At 39.5% G+C, this 16,899-nt stretch overlaps 4 protein-coding genes across 4 annotated transcripts; 2 read left to right on the top strand and 2 right to left on the bottom strand.

The window, feature by feature from the left end:
- The first annotated feature begins 1,120 nt into the window (after positions 1 to 1,120).
- Positions 1,121 to 8,409, top strand: LOC112196838 (tRNA(adenine(34)) deaminase, chloroplastic). Its single transcript, XM_024337305.2, is given in 6 exon segments — positions 1,121 to 2,323; positions 2,326 to 5,378; positions 5,483 to 5,570; positions 6,053 to 6,180; positions 6,314 to 7,982; positions 8,145 to 8,409. Coding segments are annotated over 5 exon segments (4,734 nt in total). The 5' UTR covers positions 1,121 to 1,135; the 3' UTR covers positions 6,591 to 7,982; positions 8,145 to 8,409.
- Positions 7,311 to 7,988, top strand: LOC112199670 (lysine-rich arabinogalactan protein 19). The gene has a single exon (XM_024340651.1). The coding sequence runs from the start codon at positions 7,311 to 7,313 to the stop codon at positions 7,986 to 7,988; it is 678 nt and encodes a 225-aa protein (XP_024196419.1).
- LOC112196836 (uncharacterized protein C24H6.02c) lies at positions 8,250 to 9,533 on the bottom strand. Its single transcript, XM_024337304.2, has 4 exons — positions 9,341 to 9,533; positions 9,084 to 9,210; positions 8,652 to 8,780; positions 8,250 to 8,560 (listed from the first exon to the last, which is right to left on the bottom strand). Exons 1-4 carry the CDS (start codon positions 9,463 to 9,465, stop codon positions 8,453 to 8,455), a joined length of 489 nt encoding a protein of 162 aa, XP_024193072.1. The 5' UTR covers positions 9,466 to 9,533; the 3' UTR covers positions 8,250 to 8,452.
- A 533-nt stretch (positions 9,534 to 10,066) lies between these two features.
- LOC112195825 (phosphate transporter PHO1 homolog 1) lies at positions 10,067 to 15,558 on the bottom strand. The gene is made up of 14 exons (XM_024336038.2): positions 15,003 to 15,558; positions 14,611 to 14,914; positions 13,860 to 14,274; positions 13,691 to 13,739; positions 13,530 to 13,601; positions 13,081 to 13,210; positions 12,418 to 12,538; positions 12,084 to 12,333; positions 11,894 to 11,998; positions 11,696 to 11,740; positions 11,436 to 11,588; positions 11,044 to 11,322; positions 10,531 to 10,667; positions 10,067 to 10,376 (listed from the first exon to the last, which is right to left on the bottom strand). Exons 1-14 carry the CDS (start codon positions 15,330 to 15,332, stop codon positions 10,286 to 10,288), a joined length of 2,481 nt encoding a protein of 826 aa, XP_024191806.1. The 5' UTR covers positions 15,333 to 15,558; the 3' UTR covers positions 10,067 to 10,285.
- Between the last annotated feature and the right edge of the window lie 1,341 nt (positions 15,559 to 16,899).

The raw sequence follows: 16,899 nt of genomic DNA, 5'->3' as shown, positions 1-16,899 counted from the left end.
AAGATTTATACTCTCAAGACTCGCTGTGACGTATGGAACATCAACCAGCTTCAATGACTGGCTAAGATCGATCTTTTTTAGGTACATACGGTTCTGTAAAACAAAAGGAAATGGAGAGAATAACTTGGCCTAAATATATGACTCTTAATTACTCCAACATTTACTCCATGAAAGAACTAATTTAAGCATACCTGGTCTTTATTCCAAAGAGTCTGGAGTTGGCTATGGGGCATATGAAGCTCAACAAGATAGCTTGGAGAAAAGTTTGATGGCAAAGTTGCCAAAGGATAAAACCGCCAGGACAGATATCTAAGGACATTAGGAAGAGACTCGAGACCTTGAGGAAGTTTCAATTCGGAGCCAATCTCTGTTTCAAATCCAAGAGGCATAAGCAAAAGATGAAACTAAGAAATGAAACAGAAATGTAAAAGAAACTGCATGGAGCTTACAATGGTTTGATGATAGAGCTAATTCAATCTGAACACCCGATCAGCATCAATCTCAACCATCTAATCATCTTCTGGATTTGACCTCTGTTTTCAATCTCCTTCATCTGCAAACCCTGCATTGCATCCCTTTCTTTGAGCAACTTCTTTGTTCTCTCTTTGTCCAATCTTATCCACTGTTGAAATTGAATTTTCATTGCTCACCGTTGAGCTTGTGCAGAAATCTGAGTAGGGCATGATGGGGATGAACGAGCATAAAGATTTTTGTTTTGCTGGGTACATTATCTTCCGGGGCATTTTGGGGAAATTGGTTTGTTTGTTTTTTTTTTTTTGATAAAAATAATTCTGCTGGGTATATTTAGAACTTTGCTGGGTACATTTAGAAAGACCATTTTTGTTATGCTTAACACACACTTCATACAAACCGATTTTTAACGTCCATTGTGGCTGTTAAGTTTACTTCAAAATCGAGGCCGGCGCTAATCTTTTTTCTCTTTTAATTTTTCCAATTTATTTTGTTTATTAATGAATAGTACTTTCTAATAAAAATTTGATTATGCCTCATAAGATCGGCCCAACAGCCCTAAGGCCGAAGTCCATATATATCTCTCTAAACTTGTAGTTTGGGAACAAATGTACACAGGGACAATGTGGATAGTAGAAGCCCAACTCGAAACCCACATGTTTCCATGGCACTGAGTCCAAATCATTCGAGGACAAACTGGGTTCGAGTTTATGCTCCGACTGACTCAACTCGACCCGATTCTGAAGCGCTCAGTTTGTTTGTGCTCCACTTTCCTCTTCCCATTTCCCAGTTTACCAATCTGATCTACCCAAAGACATCATCTTTCTTCACTCAAAGCTTTACTGCCAGTAGCTCTGCAAAACCCAGTTCTCAATTCAAAGGTAAGGGCTCTCCTTTATGTCTCTCGCTCTTTGTAGACATGCAGAACGCATATATTAGCTCAAGTATATACTCATTTAGAACCAAAGGCTCTGTCTTTAATGACTACTCTTACTTGTTGAATGAAAGATTTGACAGAAACCCAATTCCTCCATCGTTAATATCAACGTCAACATCATGTTGTTGTGATTGTTGTGCATTTTCGACCCCTAGAGTGCCCATAAACCCTTGTTACTTATATGGGTTGAGGCAGTCCTCCTTGTTTCGATGGTCAGCTTCTAGAAGGTTTATCTTGGGTGGCAGGGACCGGTTTTATTACCGGGTTCAGGAATGCGGTCCGGGTCCGGGTTGTTATGAGCTGTCTTGCTCACTTAGTGAGAGGAGTGGTTACAATAGAGGAAAGGGGAGATGTGGTTGTGTGGTTGATGAGGAGGGGGAGAGTGAGGTTTGCGATTCGGATGGTTTTAGTGAAGTGGAGTCTGTGCTCAGCTTGCTGAGTGAGGAAGTGGGTGAGGAGCGTTTTGGTAGGGAGAGAAATGGGTTTAAGAGAGCAGGGCTGGAGGGTAGGAGGAGAAATGTGGGTTCGTCGTCTAAGAGAGTGGAAGAGGAGAGTAGGAGGAGTTTGAGTGGTAGTCGGAGAAATGTGGGTTCGTCTAAGAGAGTAGAAGAGGACAGTAGGAGGAGTTTGAGTGGTGGTAAGAGAAATGTGAGTTCGTCGAAGAGCGTAGAAGCTGAGAGGAGGAGTTTTGTTGGTAGAGAGAAAAGTGAGAGTTCCGTTAAGGGAAGAGAGAAAATTGAGAGTGTATCGAAGGGAGTGCAAGTAGATTTTGAAGAAACTAATAGAAGTGAGTGTAGCAGTGGGGAGAAGAAAAGTAACGGTAGGTACTCATCTTTGGAGAGTAATTCAAAGCACCGATTGGAATCAACTAGAGTCGAGTTAAGTGAAAAGATTCTAGACAGAAAGAAGAGACGGGACTGCTTTTAAGAGCTGAAAATCATAGGGGAAGGAAAGAGGGTTCCAGTGGTTCATCTTATTACTCCTTGTCTTCAGGGGATTTTGGAAGTGAGGCAGATGTCCATGATAAGCATGGCCTTTTGGAGGAACCAGGTTCAAGTGTGCTTAAGGATTCCCACTATGATAGAGGTAGATTTGATGGGCGAATCAGTGAAGAGTACAGGAACCGTAGAGATGATGCTGAGGCCAATAGTGAAATATCGAAGCAGAGAAATACTGCAGTTGAGGGGGGTGGCATGTGGGATTGGAGGAAGAAGTCAGAAAAGAAGCTTACAGAAGTAGTGATTGAAGAAACACAAGCATCAAGGAAATCCTCAGAAAAGCATTCAAGAGTATTGAAGACCAATGAAAGTGAGTTAGCAAAGGCCTCTGGGTCACACAAGCAGTTTAATGATGAGAGGGAGAATTCATATTTGACTTGGGGAACAAAAGAACAATATAGGCGAACAGGGAACCAAGATATTGTTGAGACTGAATCTAGAAGAAAATTTCAAGAAGGCAAAGAGAAATTAGAAGTCCATAGAACTGATGCTGAAACATCATTGCGGTCCCAAAAGAGACTTAGTGACAGGGAACAAAACCTAGCAATGGCTACAAACTTAGTACAGGAGACAAGAGATGAACATTACAAGACGACTGGCCATATCACTCAAAGGGAAGATTTGAATATTGACATCCAAAAGCTCTCAAGAGTTTCACAAGTTCAAGTTGTTGATACCGAAAGGACCTCCAATCGGCGGCGGCAGTCTGATACAAGGATTAACCAGGAAGAAAACACAAATATGGGCCTGATTTCAGTTGAGGGGACAGAAGAGCAATGCCACCAAATAAGCCATCAATTAGATCAAAAAGTTATTCAGAGAGTTCAATCCAGAAAAGGAACCAATGATGCTGCTGAAATGTCGTATGTTCATGCAAGTGATACAGCAAGAAATACCAATTCCCAAAGAACCTTTGACAAGAGAACTACCAATCAAGGAAGTATTACAGTATTGGCTGCAACATCAGTTGAGGAAACAGTACAGAGAAATAATCAAACTGATGAAAAGCTCAAGCAAGTTAAATCAAGAAAAGAGGCCCAAAGTTCAACAGAAGTATCAACTCTTCCGGAAAAATACTCGGGAGAACCTTCTAGTTTCCAAGTATCTTTGAGTATGGTTTCCCAAGCTAGAATGCAACGGGAGGATGTTGAGGGGCATAAGGGAAGTCCACAGGCACCACTGTTGCCTCCCCCTCCTCAATTGATTGCTAGAGGATCGGCACACATTGAGTTGTCGAGTGTGACTGCAACTCAGGAGGTTTCTGGAGAAACTTCAGAGAGTAATTCAGCTCTGAACTATGAGTCTTGTGGTGGAAACAGTAACACTGAGACTCCAGCAGAGATTTTATACCTCGATAATCCTGAAGATGCTTTGGGTTCAGCTCATCGGTTGGAGGAATCATCTTCACAGTTTATTGGGGAGTTCTGTGAGAAAATTAGATATGGAGTCTCAACTTCTGAAAACCAGACTGCCCAGAGAGTTTCTGGAGCAACTTTGGTGTATGGAGGTGAGAAGTATGGGCAAAAGACTTTGACTTCGTCATCCAGCGGAAATGGAACTGATGAGACTCAAGGGGAAAATTCCTACCTCATTAATCCTGAAGATGCTTTGGGTTCAGCTCAGCGTTTGGAGAAGTCATCTTCACAGTTTGTTGGGGAGTTCTCTGAGAAGGCAAGGCATGAAGCCTCAACTTCTGAAGAATATGGGGCGGAGATTTCTGAAGCAAAATGGGTGCCTGGAGGTGAGAAGCATGGTCAAATAACTTCAAGTCAATATGGGTCTGAAGACTCTCAGCTGAAGGGGAACCAGTCAAGGCGTTCATCTGGAGGTTCTGGAACCAAAGGGCCTTCAGTTGAAATGTGGGATGTGACTGACACATCCACTCTTAAAAGCCCTGAGGAAGAAAAACCAGGGGCTACTACAACTAGTGAAAAATCAGAGGCTACTACAGCAAGTGAAAAATTAGAGGCTGCTACTACAAGTGGGAATGCCGTTGCCAAGAAAACCGGCAGGTCCATATGGAATGTTGTTGCAGATATAGTTAAGCTGAGGTGGATTTCTCATGCTGAGACCCATCATTCTGGTGCAAGGTCAGGTGAAAGGATTTCATCAACTGAATCTGGAAGTAGTGAGGCCTGGTTTTCTGGCCGTGAGACTGAGGAGAACAGTGAAAAGAATGTGAAACGGGAGAAAGGCATGCAACCAGGGACCACCTCTGATCAGCTACAACCAGTGAAATCATTTTCTCAAAGTGAAAAAGTGTCTGGCCCTGTGAAATCAAAGGACAAAGTAAGATATCTTGAAACAAGTATGACATCTTCTCCAAATAAAGAGGAAAGTAGGTCGACGTCAAAATCTGTTTCCTTGTCTTCTGGTGAGGAGACTTTGAGTCCGAAAGATAATCAAAAGAATTTCCGAGGTTCTTCTTCTGGCATTCAGATTGTTGAATCGTCACAATCACAAATTGCTAGTGGCATAAAGTCTCCTGTTGTGGAAGAAATTTCAAATGCTGGTTACGCTGTCTCTGGAAGTGTTTCAAAAGATAACCAAAAGAATTTTAGAGGTTCTTCTTCTGGCATTGAAATAGTTGAATCATCACAATCACAAATTGCTAGTGGCATAAAGTATCCTGTTGTGGAAGAAATTTCAGACGCTGGTTACACTGTTTCTGGAAGTGGTTCAGAGGAGAACAGGGACCAGTTTGGTTGTCAGAAGTTTGATGAAGAGTCAGACAATGTGCAAAAGGGTGCAGAATTGAAACAAAGGAAGCTTCAAAGGAATAAGCAAGTCCTGAAAGACAGATTTGATGAATGGGAAGAAGCTCAGAATCTTGAAATTGAACAGAGAAAAACAGATGAATTTTTTATGAGAGAAGCACTGCTTGAAGCGAAGAAGGCTGCTGATACTTGGGAGGTTCCTGTTGGTGCTGTACTGGTGCAACAGGGGAAGGTTATTGCACGTGGATTTAACCTGTGAGTTTAATAACCTCATATGTCTTTTTCATAGTTATATGTCTGTTTTATAGTTGTTAGTCAAATACTTGTTTTCTGGATATTTATACCGATTTGTTTATTAGAGTGGAAGAATTACGAGATTCAACAGCCCATGCTGAAATGATATGCATACGGGAGGCTTCAAACGTTCTTCGGACTTGGAGGCTTGCGGTAATTTCTCTATTATTATTACTACTCATTACAAGTTCTCATTGAAATATATATTGATGGTATAAAGGTATATCCAAATATAGTCATTTTGATGATTTCCTTCTGTTGTTTGTTGTTTTGGTCAACTGGTCACTAGTTCTGAATCATGAAAGTATGGTTTTTACCTGCTCCTTTACCAATTATTCCTTTCTAAGTCTGCATGATGACATTCCAAAGTTCAAGAACAACCTTTTCCTTAAACATTAAAGGTTTGCATCATTTTTGGATGTTTGAAAACTCCTGAGCTGAGAATAGTTTGTCAGGTGTATTGAAACTGATATTTTGAATGCACCATTTGCCACGAAGTTGGGATAATGATGATGACATTTTTATTAACAGTGGGAGTGGCTTTGTTGAAACAAATTTGTCTGCTTCTCAAGTTCCTGCTTAATGATGAATAAGTAACTCTGTTTTGACGTAAATCTTGTTTTCCTGTATCTCAGGAGTCTACACTTTATGTAACACTTGAACCCTGCCCTATGTGTGCTGGAGCAATTCTTCAAGCAAGAGTTGACACTGTTGTATGGGGAGCTCCTAATAAGCTTCTTGGAGCTGATGGGAGCTGGATAAGGTATGTGATTTATGTACTTCCTCGTAGGCCAGCTTTGATTTACAGAGGCTGGCCTATATTATTTAACTGCATTGAACTACTGTTATATTCCACATCTTAAAATGACACACTTCCTTATCTCATCAACTTGCAGACTTTTTCGCGATGGGGGCCAAGGAAGTGAGTCGGAACAGTCAGAAAAGCCAGCTGCACCAGTCCACCCATTCCACCCGAACATAACCATCCGACGAGGCGTGTTGGCATCAGAGTGTGCAGATATAATGCAGCAATTCTTCCAGCTGAGAAGAAAAAAGAAGGAAAAGAGGCAGGCAGGCCCACCAGCACCGCCTTCGTCCCGTGCTGTTTCTCACCATCCACGGAAGATACTTACGAAGCTGCATGACATCTTCCACATAATGTTCTGTTTATGAGGGATGGTACAAAACCCTGAATTCCTTGTACACATCTGTGTTAAAATTTTGCTCCCGTATAAATTTTTTGTTCCCGCAAATGTTTCAATGTTGTGTCAATGTACATGTTACAGCATTAACAAATTAGCCTTGTGGAAAATAGTGAGATGGCCCTTGGTATCATAGCATTAACAATATAGCACGTCTCGGGTGCAGTTGCATCTGCAAGTAGGTTGTTAATTACAGCTTCAGGGCCACCAAACGGTGGTTTCTTACTTTCATCAAGTGAAGGATCCTCAACTCAATAAGATCGAATGAATAAATGCCTTCCAAGAAACTGTGCTTGACCATGATAGGAACCTCTTACCAGAGTTCAGGTTTGCTGTTAAGATCAGCAAACAGCAGCAGGTAGGTATCATTTTTAAAAATAGGATTTAGTGATGCCCTGCACACGTCTTTTCCTTCTTTCCATCTGTGCCATAGAGAAATTTGTGCAGCAACTAGAGTTAAATGTGCAATTTAAGGGGCATTATTTTCATTCTCAGAACCTAGTGAGCCCTGCCTATCTTTATCAGTAACAACTTTGCTGGCCAAATGATTAGAAGGGAAGCACCAATCACATGAAAATTACATCTCTCCCTTCTCTGTTTCACCAAACGTTTCCTTCACTTTCTGCATATTTCTTTTCTCAAGACTCATATATAACTTTGAATTCTTCTCAATACTATCCATCTTAAAAATATGGCTTCGACTCTGATGGCCCTGGTTTTGACCTGTCTCACCTTTCAACTAGTCCTTACCAATGCACAAACACCAGCAGCTGCACCCACTACGGCTACAACACCGCCACCACCTACCACACCGATTGCACCAGCTGCGCAACCACCGACTGCTGTAACACCACCCCCTGTAACCCCACCCACAACCCCGCCAACAACATCACCACCCCCTAAAGTTGCACCATCCACAAGCCCGACATTCCCACCCCCAAAAACTCCACCAAAGATTTCACCTGTCTCAACTCCATCTCAGCCACCAACACTGCCACCACCACCACCACCAGTTGTTTCACCACCACTACCACCTCCACAAGTAGCACCACAGGTATCCCCAACCCCAGCTCCTGTTAAGAAACCGCCGGCGCCAGCACCAGCCAAGGCAGCACCAGTGCCCTCACCATCACAAGCACCGCCAGTATCAGCGCCAACACCAGTTGTCGCGGAACCAGCTCCAGCCCCTGTGGAAGTGCCGTCACCTGCACCTGCTCCACATAAACACAAGAAAAGGAAGCACAAGCACAGGAGGCATCATCATGCACCAGCACCGGCGCCAACTGTCCAAAGTCCCCCAGCCCCACCTATAGTGACAGATACAGAGGATACAACACCAGCACCATCACCAACTTTGGATTTGGTATAAGATCTAACCAGCCTTTCATGTTAATTGTTCTTTTTCTAAACTAGAGTCTTGACCAAAGAACATAACATTTGCATAAATTCAGAACTCAAAGTTTATTAATGTTGCTTGACAGCAACAAAATTTGTTGGATGACCTTCTGCTTTTTTTGTCTCATAGAGCGGAGGAAATGCACTGCACCAGAAAGGAGCAAAGTCTGCTATTTGGATTACGACTGGATTAGCTATTGCTATACTGCTGGCAATGACAAGCTAGTATCTTAGATGATGCACAATGAATTCATTGGTGTTGCACGGAGACAATTATTTCATATGTAAAACTCAGATGTAGGAATGAATAATGCAAGAGATGAACCAACAACATTAGCATTTTTTGTACTTGCCACATGTTCAATATATTGGGGGAGATGAATTTCGGGTTTCAACAACATCAAGTAACTCAAATACCACAACAAATTCAATTTCAGACTAAACTTCATCTGCATTTGATTCCAAATCGATATCCCCTCTTAAGTCATACTCAACCACAAGGCCAAGATTATCAACTAACTTGTGATACTTGAGACACCCTGCACACTGATGAAAAGTAATGTAATTGGTCAGAAACAACCGTAGAACAATTAACAGACCACACAAACTATTATATCAATTAACAAGAAGAAATTACCTGCACATAAATAAGCCCCTTTTCATATGCCAATCGGTTAACGAGTTTGCTTGTTCTTTCATTACACAAATCACAAGTAAACTTTACTAGCAGGCTTCTTCTTGGGAGTTGTAGGTCAATGGTGGCATCCTGTGTAGGAAAACCAAAATCAACTTTAACAAGAAGTAAGCACTCAAGCGATAGTGAAAAATATACACACATTGAAATGAGAACAATGCCACATTGGTTTCAAACTTTCAGAAATCCTACAATGAAATGACCAATTCAAGTCACTAAACCCTAGTCATGAGTCATGACAAACAACCTGAAGCCATGTCTTGAAACTAAAAGTAAAAGCATTACTCTTTTAGTTTGGATAAATGGTTCATACATCTCATATGAAAAAAGACAAAGATGGCATCAAATGGAACTAGAATCACATCACTATTATACCGAATTCAGATTGTTCTGTTCTAATTCTGCGTCTGTTTCAGAATCGCTGCCACTCATCAACCCAGAAACAGCCAAAGCTTTGCGGGCAAGCTTCGGTGCTACAGCTCTCACATGGGAAATTCTTAAGCTGAAAACGAAATTTCAAGGGAGTTAAAAGATTGGCCCAAAAAAACCCAGTATTGTAATAAAAATCAAAACTTGAAAGAAACCCAGATAAAGAAAATCCAAAGTGAAAGTTTTGCTTTTGGGTTACAGACCTGTTTCTCTTGGAAGCAGAAAAGGGTCTGACAAAGTTGGGAGATTGAAGGGTTTTAATGGGTTTATGAGGGTTAGTTGTGGGAGAGGAGAAAAATGGAAGGGTAGAAGTTGATGTTGCCGCCATGAGTGTGGGACTCTGTAACTTGAAGAATGAATGTGATCCTATTTAGCTCTGGCTGTGTATATTACTATATTACACACCTTAAACCCCAATTCTAATATACCTAAATTACCCCCAAATGTGTTGCCATTAAATTTCAAAGAAGGTAACTTCATCTTCACGCATGAAATGGTTGCTGGGTTTTCTAGAACATGGGAATAATTAGGGTTTTTATCTTTCTCCCAAGTCCTAACCAGGTAATTAGTCCCAGTCACAATCCGCAATTGCCTTCTCTTATTTTTCTTGGTGATGATGTAGTATGAGTTTTTATTGAACTCGGTGGTTTCTTGAGTTTTGGTCATCTGATATCTTCGTCCTAGTTACGTCCTAGCACCACACTCGTCCAAGGAGGCTCAACTTTAGAGTTTTGATGAGATCCGGTGCATCATTGCTGGTTTGATCGCGGTTGTTTTTCTGTTTGGTCATGCATACAAGGTGTTTGCGCAAAGGCTCAAAGAGAAGGGGAGTATAGTACGACATGCACAAGGAAGTATCTTGTGTATTAGTATATCGATGCATTAATTTGCACTTTGGATCATTTTATTTTCATTTCATTGATGAAGAGATTTTATTTTCATTTCATTGATGAAGAGCTATGTTGTATACAAGTATGAACAAATGTTCCCACAATCCATCGAACAAAAACGAGATACGATGGTGAACTTGAATGAGCTCTACAAGCTTAGGTTCCTCTTGGGAAACATTTGTTCTGAAAGTTAAGTGCACCATTCCATGGCCCTAGAAACTGAATCCAATTCTATATGCAACTGTTGCCAATGGGGCATCAGTCTTCCTCATCCACTTCATGAAAAGGAAGTGGTACTGTTTTAACTGCTCTAAACTTCCCAGCATTATTTAGATGCTCATTCTCCAACCTGGATCATTGAAACAAATTGATCATTAGATCCAGCAATCGAAAAGATTACAGAGTTTAGTTTCATATTAGTGGCATATGGCTGCAGACGTAAACTGGTACATATGAAAATCATAGGGATTTAGGGGTTCTAATGAAGAGAAAACTTGGTTTACCTGTAAAAGTTCCATAACCCTCTTCTAATGACTTCAAGGGCTGCTAAAAATAGCCCTGTTACTCTGTAGTCCACATGTCCAAAACTTGAATGAAGAACAGTTTGCAACCAAGCTAGCCTGAGAACAAGGTTTAATCCCTGCACAACATACAAAACATTGTTCAAAATCGGATTAGGAAGCTGCCAAACTGATAAGACCTAAACTGACAACTATGAACAAGACAGAATTTGCATCTATGATGTCATCTAAATCTGTGTGGCATTATTGTCATCTCTGAAATAGACTGGGAATCCTCTTTGATAATGACATTATCAGGATTTATATCAAGAATATGTTCACAGACGAGGAACTTCATTATCCAGTTTCTGATTCGCTATGTCGATCATTTGTGAGATGCTAAATTGGTTCCCCTAGTTTTGTTAAAGAATAGTAAGGTACCAATTGTATGCCAATGGCCCAAAAGTTTTCCGAATTGAAATGAGAGAGAGAAAGAGAGAGGGCCGTGACATATACCATTGAGAAGTAGTAAATGATCTTTTGGCGAAGCATTAATTCATTCCTAAGCAAAGGATTCTTGGAATTCATTTGAAGCAAACCCCAATCCTTTACAAAGTCCCAATACAATTGGTACACTGTTGCAAAAGTTGACATGACCACAACCAGACAGAGCCATCCAACACTCTTTTCCTTCTCATAAGCCACTTTTGTTCCTGCTGCTAGCATTGCAGACACATATTTGCCGAGATTGACCAGGTGGCTCGTCTGCCCCTCATCAAACCACCTCCTAGCACACTGCAACATCAATTAAGCAAAAAAGAAAAAGAATCTTTGTAAGATATGTTTTGGTCCATTGAAAAAAGAAAATGAAAAGGCATGTTAGGGGCAACATAGCCTAGTAGCGTTACCTGCATTGCCCTCCAGTAATAGGGCAGGAAGGACACGGCATAAGCAAGATCGCGGTAATGCGTGGCCCTCATGCAATAGCCATAGTCCTGAGTTTTGTAGCTTCCAGTTATGTAGTAACATGCCACATACTCGAGGTTCCTAAGCATCGGAACCTATATAATGCAAGAAAGCTATTGTTATAAAAAAAAAAACCGGTAAAAAAAATTATTGGGAAAAAAGAAAGAAAAAGGAAACTAATTTATTGACTGCTCGGTTATACCTGACTACAAAGTTGGTCTGCCATGAAGAAGTCTAGCATGACCACCTGTAGAGTGTAGACAGCAAAACAAAAATCAATTAGAAACATGATTTGACTGCTTCAAAGTTCACATCCATATGACATCCATATAGTCTATTAGCCCTTCAACAGCAGCTAATTAAATAAGAATCTATTGGATGATGGAGATACATGCAGTACCTTGTACAGAGGTGACAAAATGATATTTCTTATCACACGAAGAAGACGAAAACGGCTTGATTTGTAGATGATGTTGAAGGGGCACACAAGTATTAGTAGAAACATCTGCATATTATAAGAAAGTTAAACACTTGATGACAACAGTTGATAACCTTCTCTAGATTTTCATGTCATGAGTTGAAGAAATTACCAGCAGTAGAAGACCGGGGATTGCTCGAACTTGGGTGTATGAATATCCTTTTGTTAGCAAGAACAAATGAAGAAACATGACCCCAACCACGACAGTCATTGATGTAGTACAGATCAAGAACACATCTCTGTACTTCAGCTCCTTTGTTGGGGATAGTTCAAAGATGAAACTGTAATTTATACGAGTCTTTCTCCACGCGAAAATGTTACAACCGTATAGGAAGAAGTGTAGAAACAATAGGCTGAACATGCTGCAAACAAGTATGTTTCGTTAGTTTCCTTGTTTTACATGTTCATCTTAAGATGCCAAAGAATTTAATTGCAGAAATACTTGCCTGAGTATAGGGTAGGCAGTTTCCATGTATATAGAATTTGGTTGCCTTCTGTACAACCCAGTAATATGAGCCATAATGACATATCCAGCAAAGAGTGCAATGAAACACCCAGTGAATAGACCTGTTTATTACAAATGAAGATTAGTCACTTGTTATGTAATGTAGCTATTGTTGAAGACTATGAAGTTGCACTAAGTGACACAATAATCTACAATACTACAGTAGGCGACGCACTATTAATATCACGACCGATGCCTTTTGAGATAAAACTCCGCATTTAGAGTTGTGCGTGTGGTTAAGTTGGCAACAGTATGTCAAGTATTTAGAAGTGTCCATGCTGCTAGTTTGGTAGCACATTGAGGAAACAAAACATTGCTGCCCTATATGTGCTGACGGATCTTTTGAGGTTCAACCTTTGTACGATATAAAAATTGTCTGAAAGATTACAATAGATAGCTTTGGATTCATGGGACCTGTGCTTTATAGTCCACCCAGAAAAGGTAGACCAGTTAGTGCCCTATAATTCAAGACTAGGTGAGTGGCCTAATGGGTCCATGCTTATGTTTCTTAAATCTTTTATACGGCCACAAATTGAGCAAACTTTTAAGCACTTCTCCATTAATAATTGTATTAAAGAAATCCCACTTAGCCTATTTAACTTACCAATGAAGAACGTTACAGAGTGTGATTCTTTGCGATGATGTGGTTTAAGGTATTTCATGGCCTTTCTTCGGTCTTCTTCAGCGAAGTGTTTGGTAAACAGCTCCTCAACTTCATCTGCTAGATTCATAACCTGTCATTTCTAGTATTAATTAGCAAAAACTCTACTGGTTCACAAAGTTTATTTACATGTCAGACAAGCATATCCAAGTTCGACTTTTCTGTATGTTAATGGCATCCATTGTGCAGTCATGAACTACATAATCAATATCCACTTCACAATGTCGGAAAATATTTTTCGAATATCACATTACATCTAAACATGGTAGCTGGTGGCCAACAATACATCCGAACATGATCCAATCATATATTCAAATATCATGCACAAATGTTCTTTTGGCACAGTAATTGGATATTTACTTGGTGGTCTAGAATTCGAATTAGTAAAGTACCTTATCTGAGCTGTTGAAATAGGAACTCTCAACAACTTTTAGATAGATTGGAAGCACTTGTTTTTCAGTCGCCTGAAAACAACCAAGAAAGAAGTACACACTTTATTACATAAGAAAAAAATGCAATGCTTACAAAGATGTTGAGTCATGCATTTACTTACCTTGTCAAACTTCTTTAAAATCTTTATAAAAGCAAGCATGTTCAAGTTCCTGAAAATCATTAGTATTGTACACAACACGTAAGCTTCAAAATTCGAATACGTAACAACTTTATAATTGTTTACAAATTTTCCATCTAATTTGAGCTTTAATTAGGATGATTGATGATACCTGTAGGTTTTGAGATATCCCAAGCCTTTGTACAGCTCAACAAAAGCTCCTCTGATCATCTTATCTGCATGATGCAACTTGGTTTTGTTGATGTGCAGCTTACTTATGCCTTCTGAAGTACATTTCTTTGAGGACTGATTAACTAGATCTTCCCAAACTAAATAACTGATTGCTGAGAAGGTGCGTGACGGTGTAGTCAGAGGAATGTTTATCTTTAAGTTCTTCCCTTGGCAACTGAAAGAACGGCTTGAGGCGCTCCTCAGTTGTTTCCCAATATCCTCACTTTTCATTCTTATTGGTTTCACCAATTCGCCTGATATTGGGACTTCAGTGTAGGCTGCTTCATCATTTTTCTCCAACTCATCTGTTTCTTGCGGCTGTTCAAGTTCTGTTTTGTCCTTCACAGAGTCCTCCTCTGTTTTCAAGAAAAATGATCATACATCATCAATTTTTGGTTCCATTTGTTGAAAATTAAAGACTAGCTAATCTACTGTGTTGCAAAACATTCAAGAAAATATGGGACCCTGAAGTAAAACTTTTGGTACTAAGCGTCAAACATTTTGTTAAGTACATAACTCGAGCAAAGTAGGAAAATCATACATGGAAAGTATGACAAGAAGCATATCCTAAAGAAAAAAAAAGTGCAACTTATTAATAACATGCTACAAAAACTAATATTTAACTATTTTGAAGTGCATTTTCTTGTTCATTTTGATTGAAAATAAATACAAATTTGAGAATATGTAAATACCAGATGAGAAGGTGCATGAGATAGAGGCTTCCTCCTTGGAGTCCTGAGCAGATGCTCCACCTTTGGCGCGCTGTTGCTTGAAAGCGGTTTTGAGCTCAATGAGTATATCCATCTGCTTCCTCAAGGACTGCCCTCTCTCCATGAACTCTTTCTCCTTTTTCTGGTAGAACTGATTCACCTTGTTGAGTTGAAGGTCCAAGCATGCAAAAAACTCTTTCGCAGCATCAGTATCAGCAAGTTGCTCGAACAATTCAGTTTCGTACATGTCTCCCTTGCTTGCTGATGAGGCAAGCTTCTTGTGAACCTGTCAAGAGTCAAGACCACAGCATTAATTCATCATCTTACATATGTAACAGTAACAAGAAAAGAAATCAAGAGAGAGTGAGTAGTACATGTATGAGTTCATGTTCTCTGTGTTGATGGCCAAATAAAGAGAACTTCTTTATAGATGTGAAGAGAGTGTTAGATAAAGAGCTATTATGAGTAGGTGTGTTGTTGTTGTTGTTGTTAATATTAAGGAGATGGATTTTTTTGAGATCCTTCTTGAGTTGCCAGTAATCTACGAATGCATCTTTCCATTCGGGAACTAGTTGTGCCTCGAATTGCTTAGAGAACTTCACCATCTTCTCTCTTTGCTTCTTAAGTTGATGAGCCGAGAGAAAAGAAGAAAGAGGTTGTTCTTCTATCACTTGTGAGTGTTCCATGGAAGCCCTCGACAACATTATATATGGTTGGGGCGGAAAAAGAAGTGTCTGATTGATGTGCTCGTACTGATGCTCTTAGCACATTCTCAAATATCCTTGCACTTATACCATCCTATTCCTCCACTTGGAGAGGTATAGTGGCCACCTTTTCGCCGGAAAGTTTACTAAACTTCCGCCGGAGATGATATGACTTCCCAGCCAATTTGTGCTCATGAAGATTTTGAAAGGGGTGGGAATTCAAAGTGGTACCAGACTCAACTCAAAATTTATATGAAAACAATGACCCTGGGGAGGGCATAATTTTTCATTTAGGAGAATTAGCAGAGTGATTGCCTTCTAGTTTACTACAAAGCCCTTTGTTTTATAACTAATGTACATATGGATCAAAGGCCATGCAAAGGACAATATTGACACTTGGCCGGTCAGTGCCCCATAAGTTAGTGAAGAGCTGCTTAATTATTTGCATGTGAAAAGTGAAGCTCATTGGCTAGAAATTTACAAGCACACAAAGATCATCTCTAATTAGACCAGCCTAACTTCCACTAAGTGAACATAAACTAAAAAGTTTAAGTTATCTTTCTTTCACTAAGAAATCAATACTTTTGTTCTGCAATATACGGTAGAGGTCATATATTTTAATATATGTTGCATTAAGCTCATACAAGATCACCAGGACATCAGAAAAGTTTAATGTTTAACATTGGTTAGACTTACTTGACAAAAAAAAAAACATTGGTTAGAGTTCCTAGTAGATATAGGCCAAAATTGATCTTCATCAAATGAATGTCTTTTTCAAACCAAAAATGAAATGATAAATTATTACCAAAACAAAGAAATGATAAATGGAATTATATGAATATGAAAACCATTTCTTTCTTAGCTGGTGAATATGAAACCATTATTGCCAGCCAACCTAAATATATATGCTTCATTAGACTATTCCAAGTAGAAAAGGTATATGTTTTGGATATCGTTTCCAGAATATGAATATGAAATGCATGCTAAGAGAATAGTGCTCATGATCCAAAAAGAAAAGGTAAAGAGAATAGTGAGATCATATATGCATATATATATATATATACACATACATATATATATATATATATATGTTTATATATTAGTTAATTAGGCTAATTGCTAGTAGTTCTAGTAGGGCAATAGTAGTGGTTGTAATGCAGAGGTTCCATATATGATTTATATCATGTTCTATTCCTTTGTTCTAAATCCTTTACATTGGCAACTTGTCAACATGAATATCAGAGCTTTCAGAAAATCAAAACTGAAAGTAAAAAAAAAAAAAAAAAAAAAAAGAAGAAGAAGAAGATCCGCAGCCGTGGCTATGTTCCCGGCAGGGCCTAGTTGTTATCTTTTCATCGTTTTTTTTTAGGACATGGATTGCACCTTCTAACACTATAAATTGTGGAAAATTGACAGCGTCAATAAGCAAAGATACCCTACACATATTGTTTTTTCTTACGTCCGTACACTCACTAACTCTGTCTCCTCTCCTTTTTATTGTGTTGCATGCATACAGCTGGTTAACACAAATAGAAAAGACTGTGCATATGTTTATTTATTTGGAAGG

Source organism: Rosa chinensis, chromosome 4, assembly GCF_002994745.2.
Source record: "Rosa chinensis cultivar Old Blush chromosome 4, RchiOBHm-V2, whole genome shotgun sequence".
Classification (NCBI taxonomy): domain Eukaryota; kingdom Viridiplantae; phylum Streptophyta; class Magnoliopsida; order Rosales; family Rosaceae; genus Rosa; species Rosa chinensis.
Note: the sequence above shows the minus strand (reverse complement) of the source record. Positions and strands in the feature narration are given on the sequence as shown.

Bases quoted from the DNA above. Each gene is read 5' to 3' on its own strand.
- LOC112195825 (XM_024336038.2), bottom strand. From the start codon at position 15,332: ATGTTGTCGAGGGCTTCCATGGAACACTCACAAGTGATAGAAGAACAA. The intron at 13,740-13,859 runs GTATCATCAATC...AATGATTTTCAG, and splicing joins GGATATCTCAAAACCTACAG to GAACTTGAACATGCTTGCTT. The intron at 11,323-11,435 runs GTAACGCTACTA...TTGATGTTGCAG, and splicing joins ATTACTGGAGGGCAATGCAG to TGTGCTAGGAGGTGGTTTGA.
- LOC112196836 (XM_024337304.2), bottom strand. From the start codon at position 9,465: ATGGCGGCAACATCAACTTCTACCCTTCCATTTTTCTCCTCTCCCACA. The intron at 9,211-9,340 runs GTCTGTAACCCA...TTTCGTTTTCAG, and splicing joins TCTGCTTCCAAGAGAAACAG to CTTAAGAATTTCCCATGTGA. The intron at 8,561-8,651 runs GTAATTTCTTCT...ACTTTTCATCAG, and splicing joins AGGGGCTTATTTATGTGCAG to TGTGCAGGGTGTCTCAAGTA.
- LOC112199670 (XM_024340651.1), top strand. From the start codon at position 7,311: ATGGCTTCGACTCTGATGGCCCTGGTTTTGACCTGTCTCACCTTTCAA.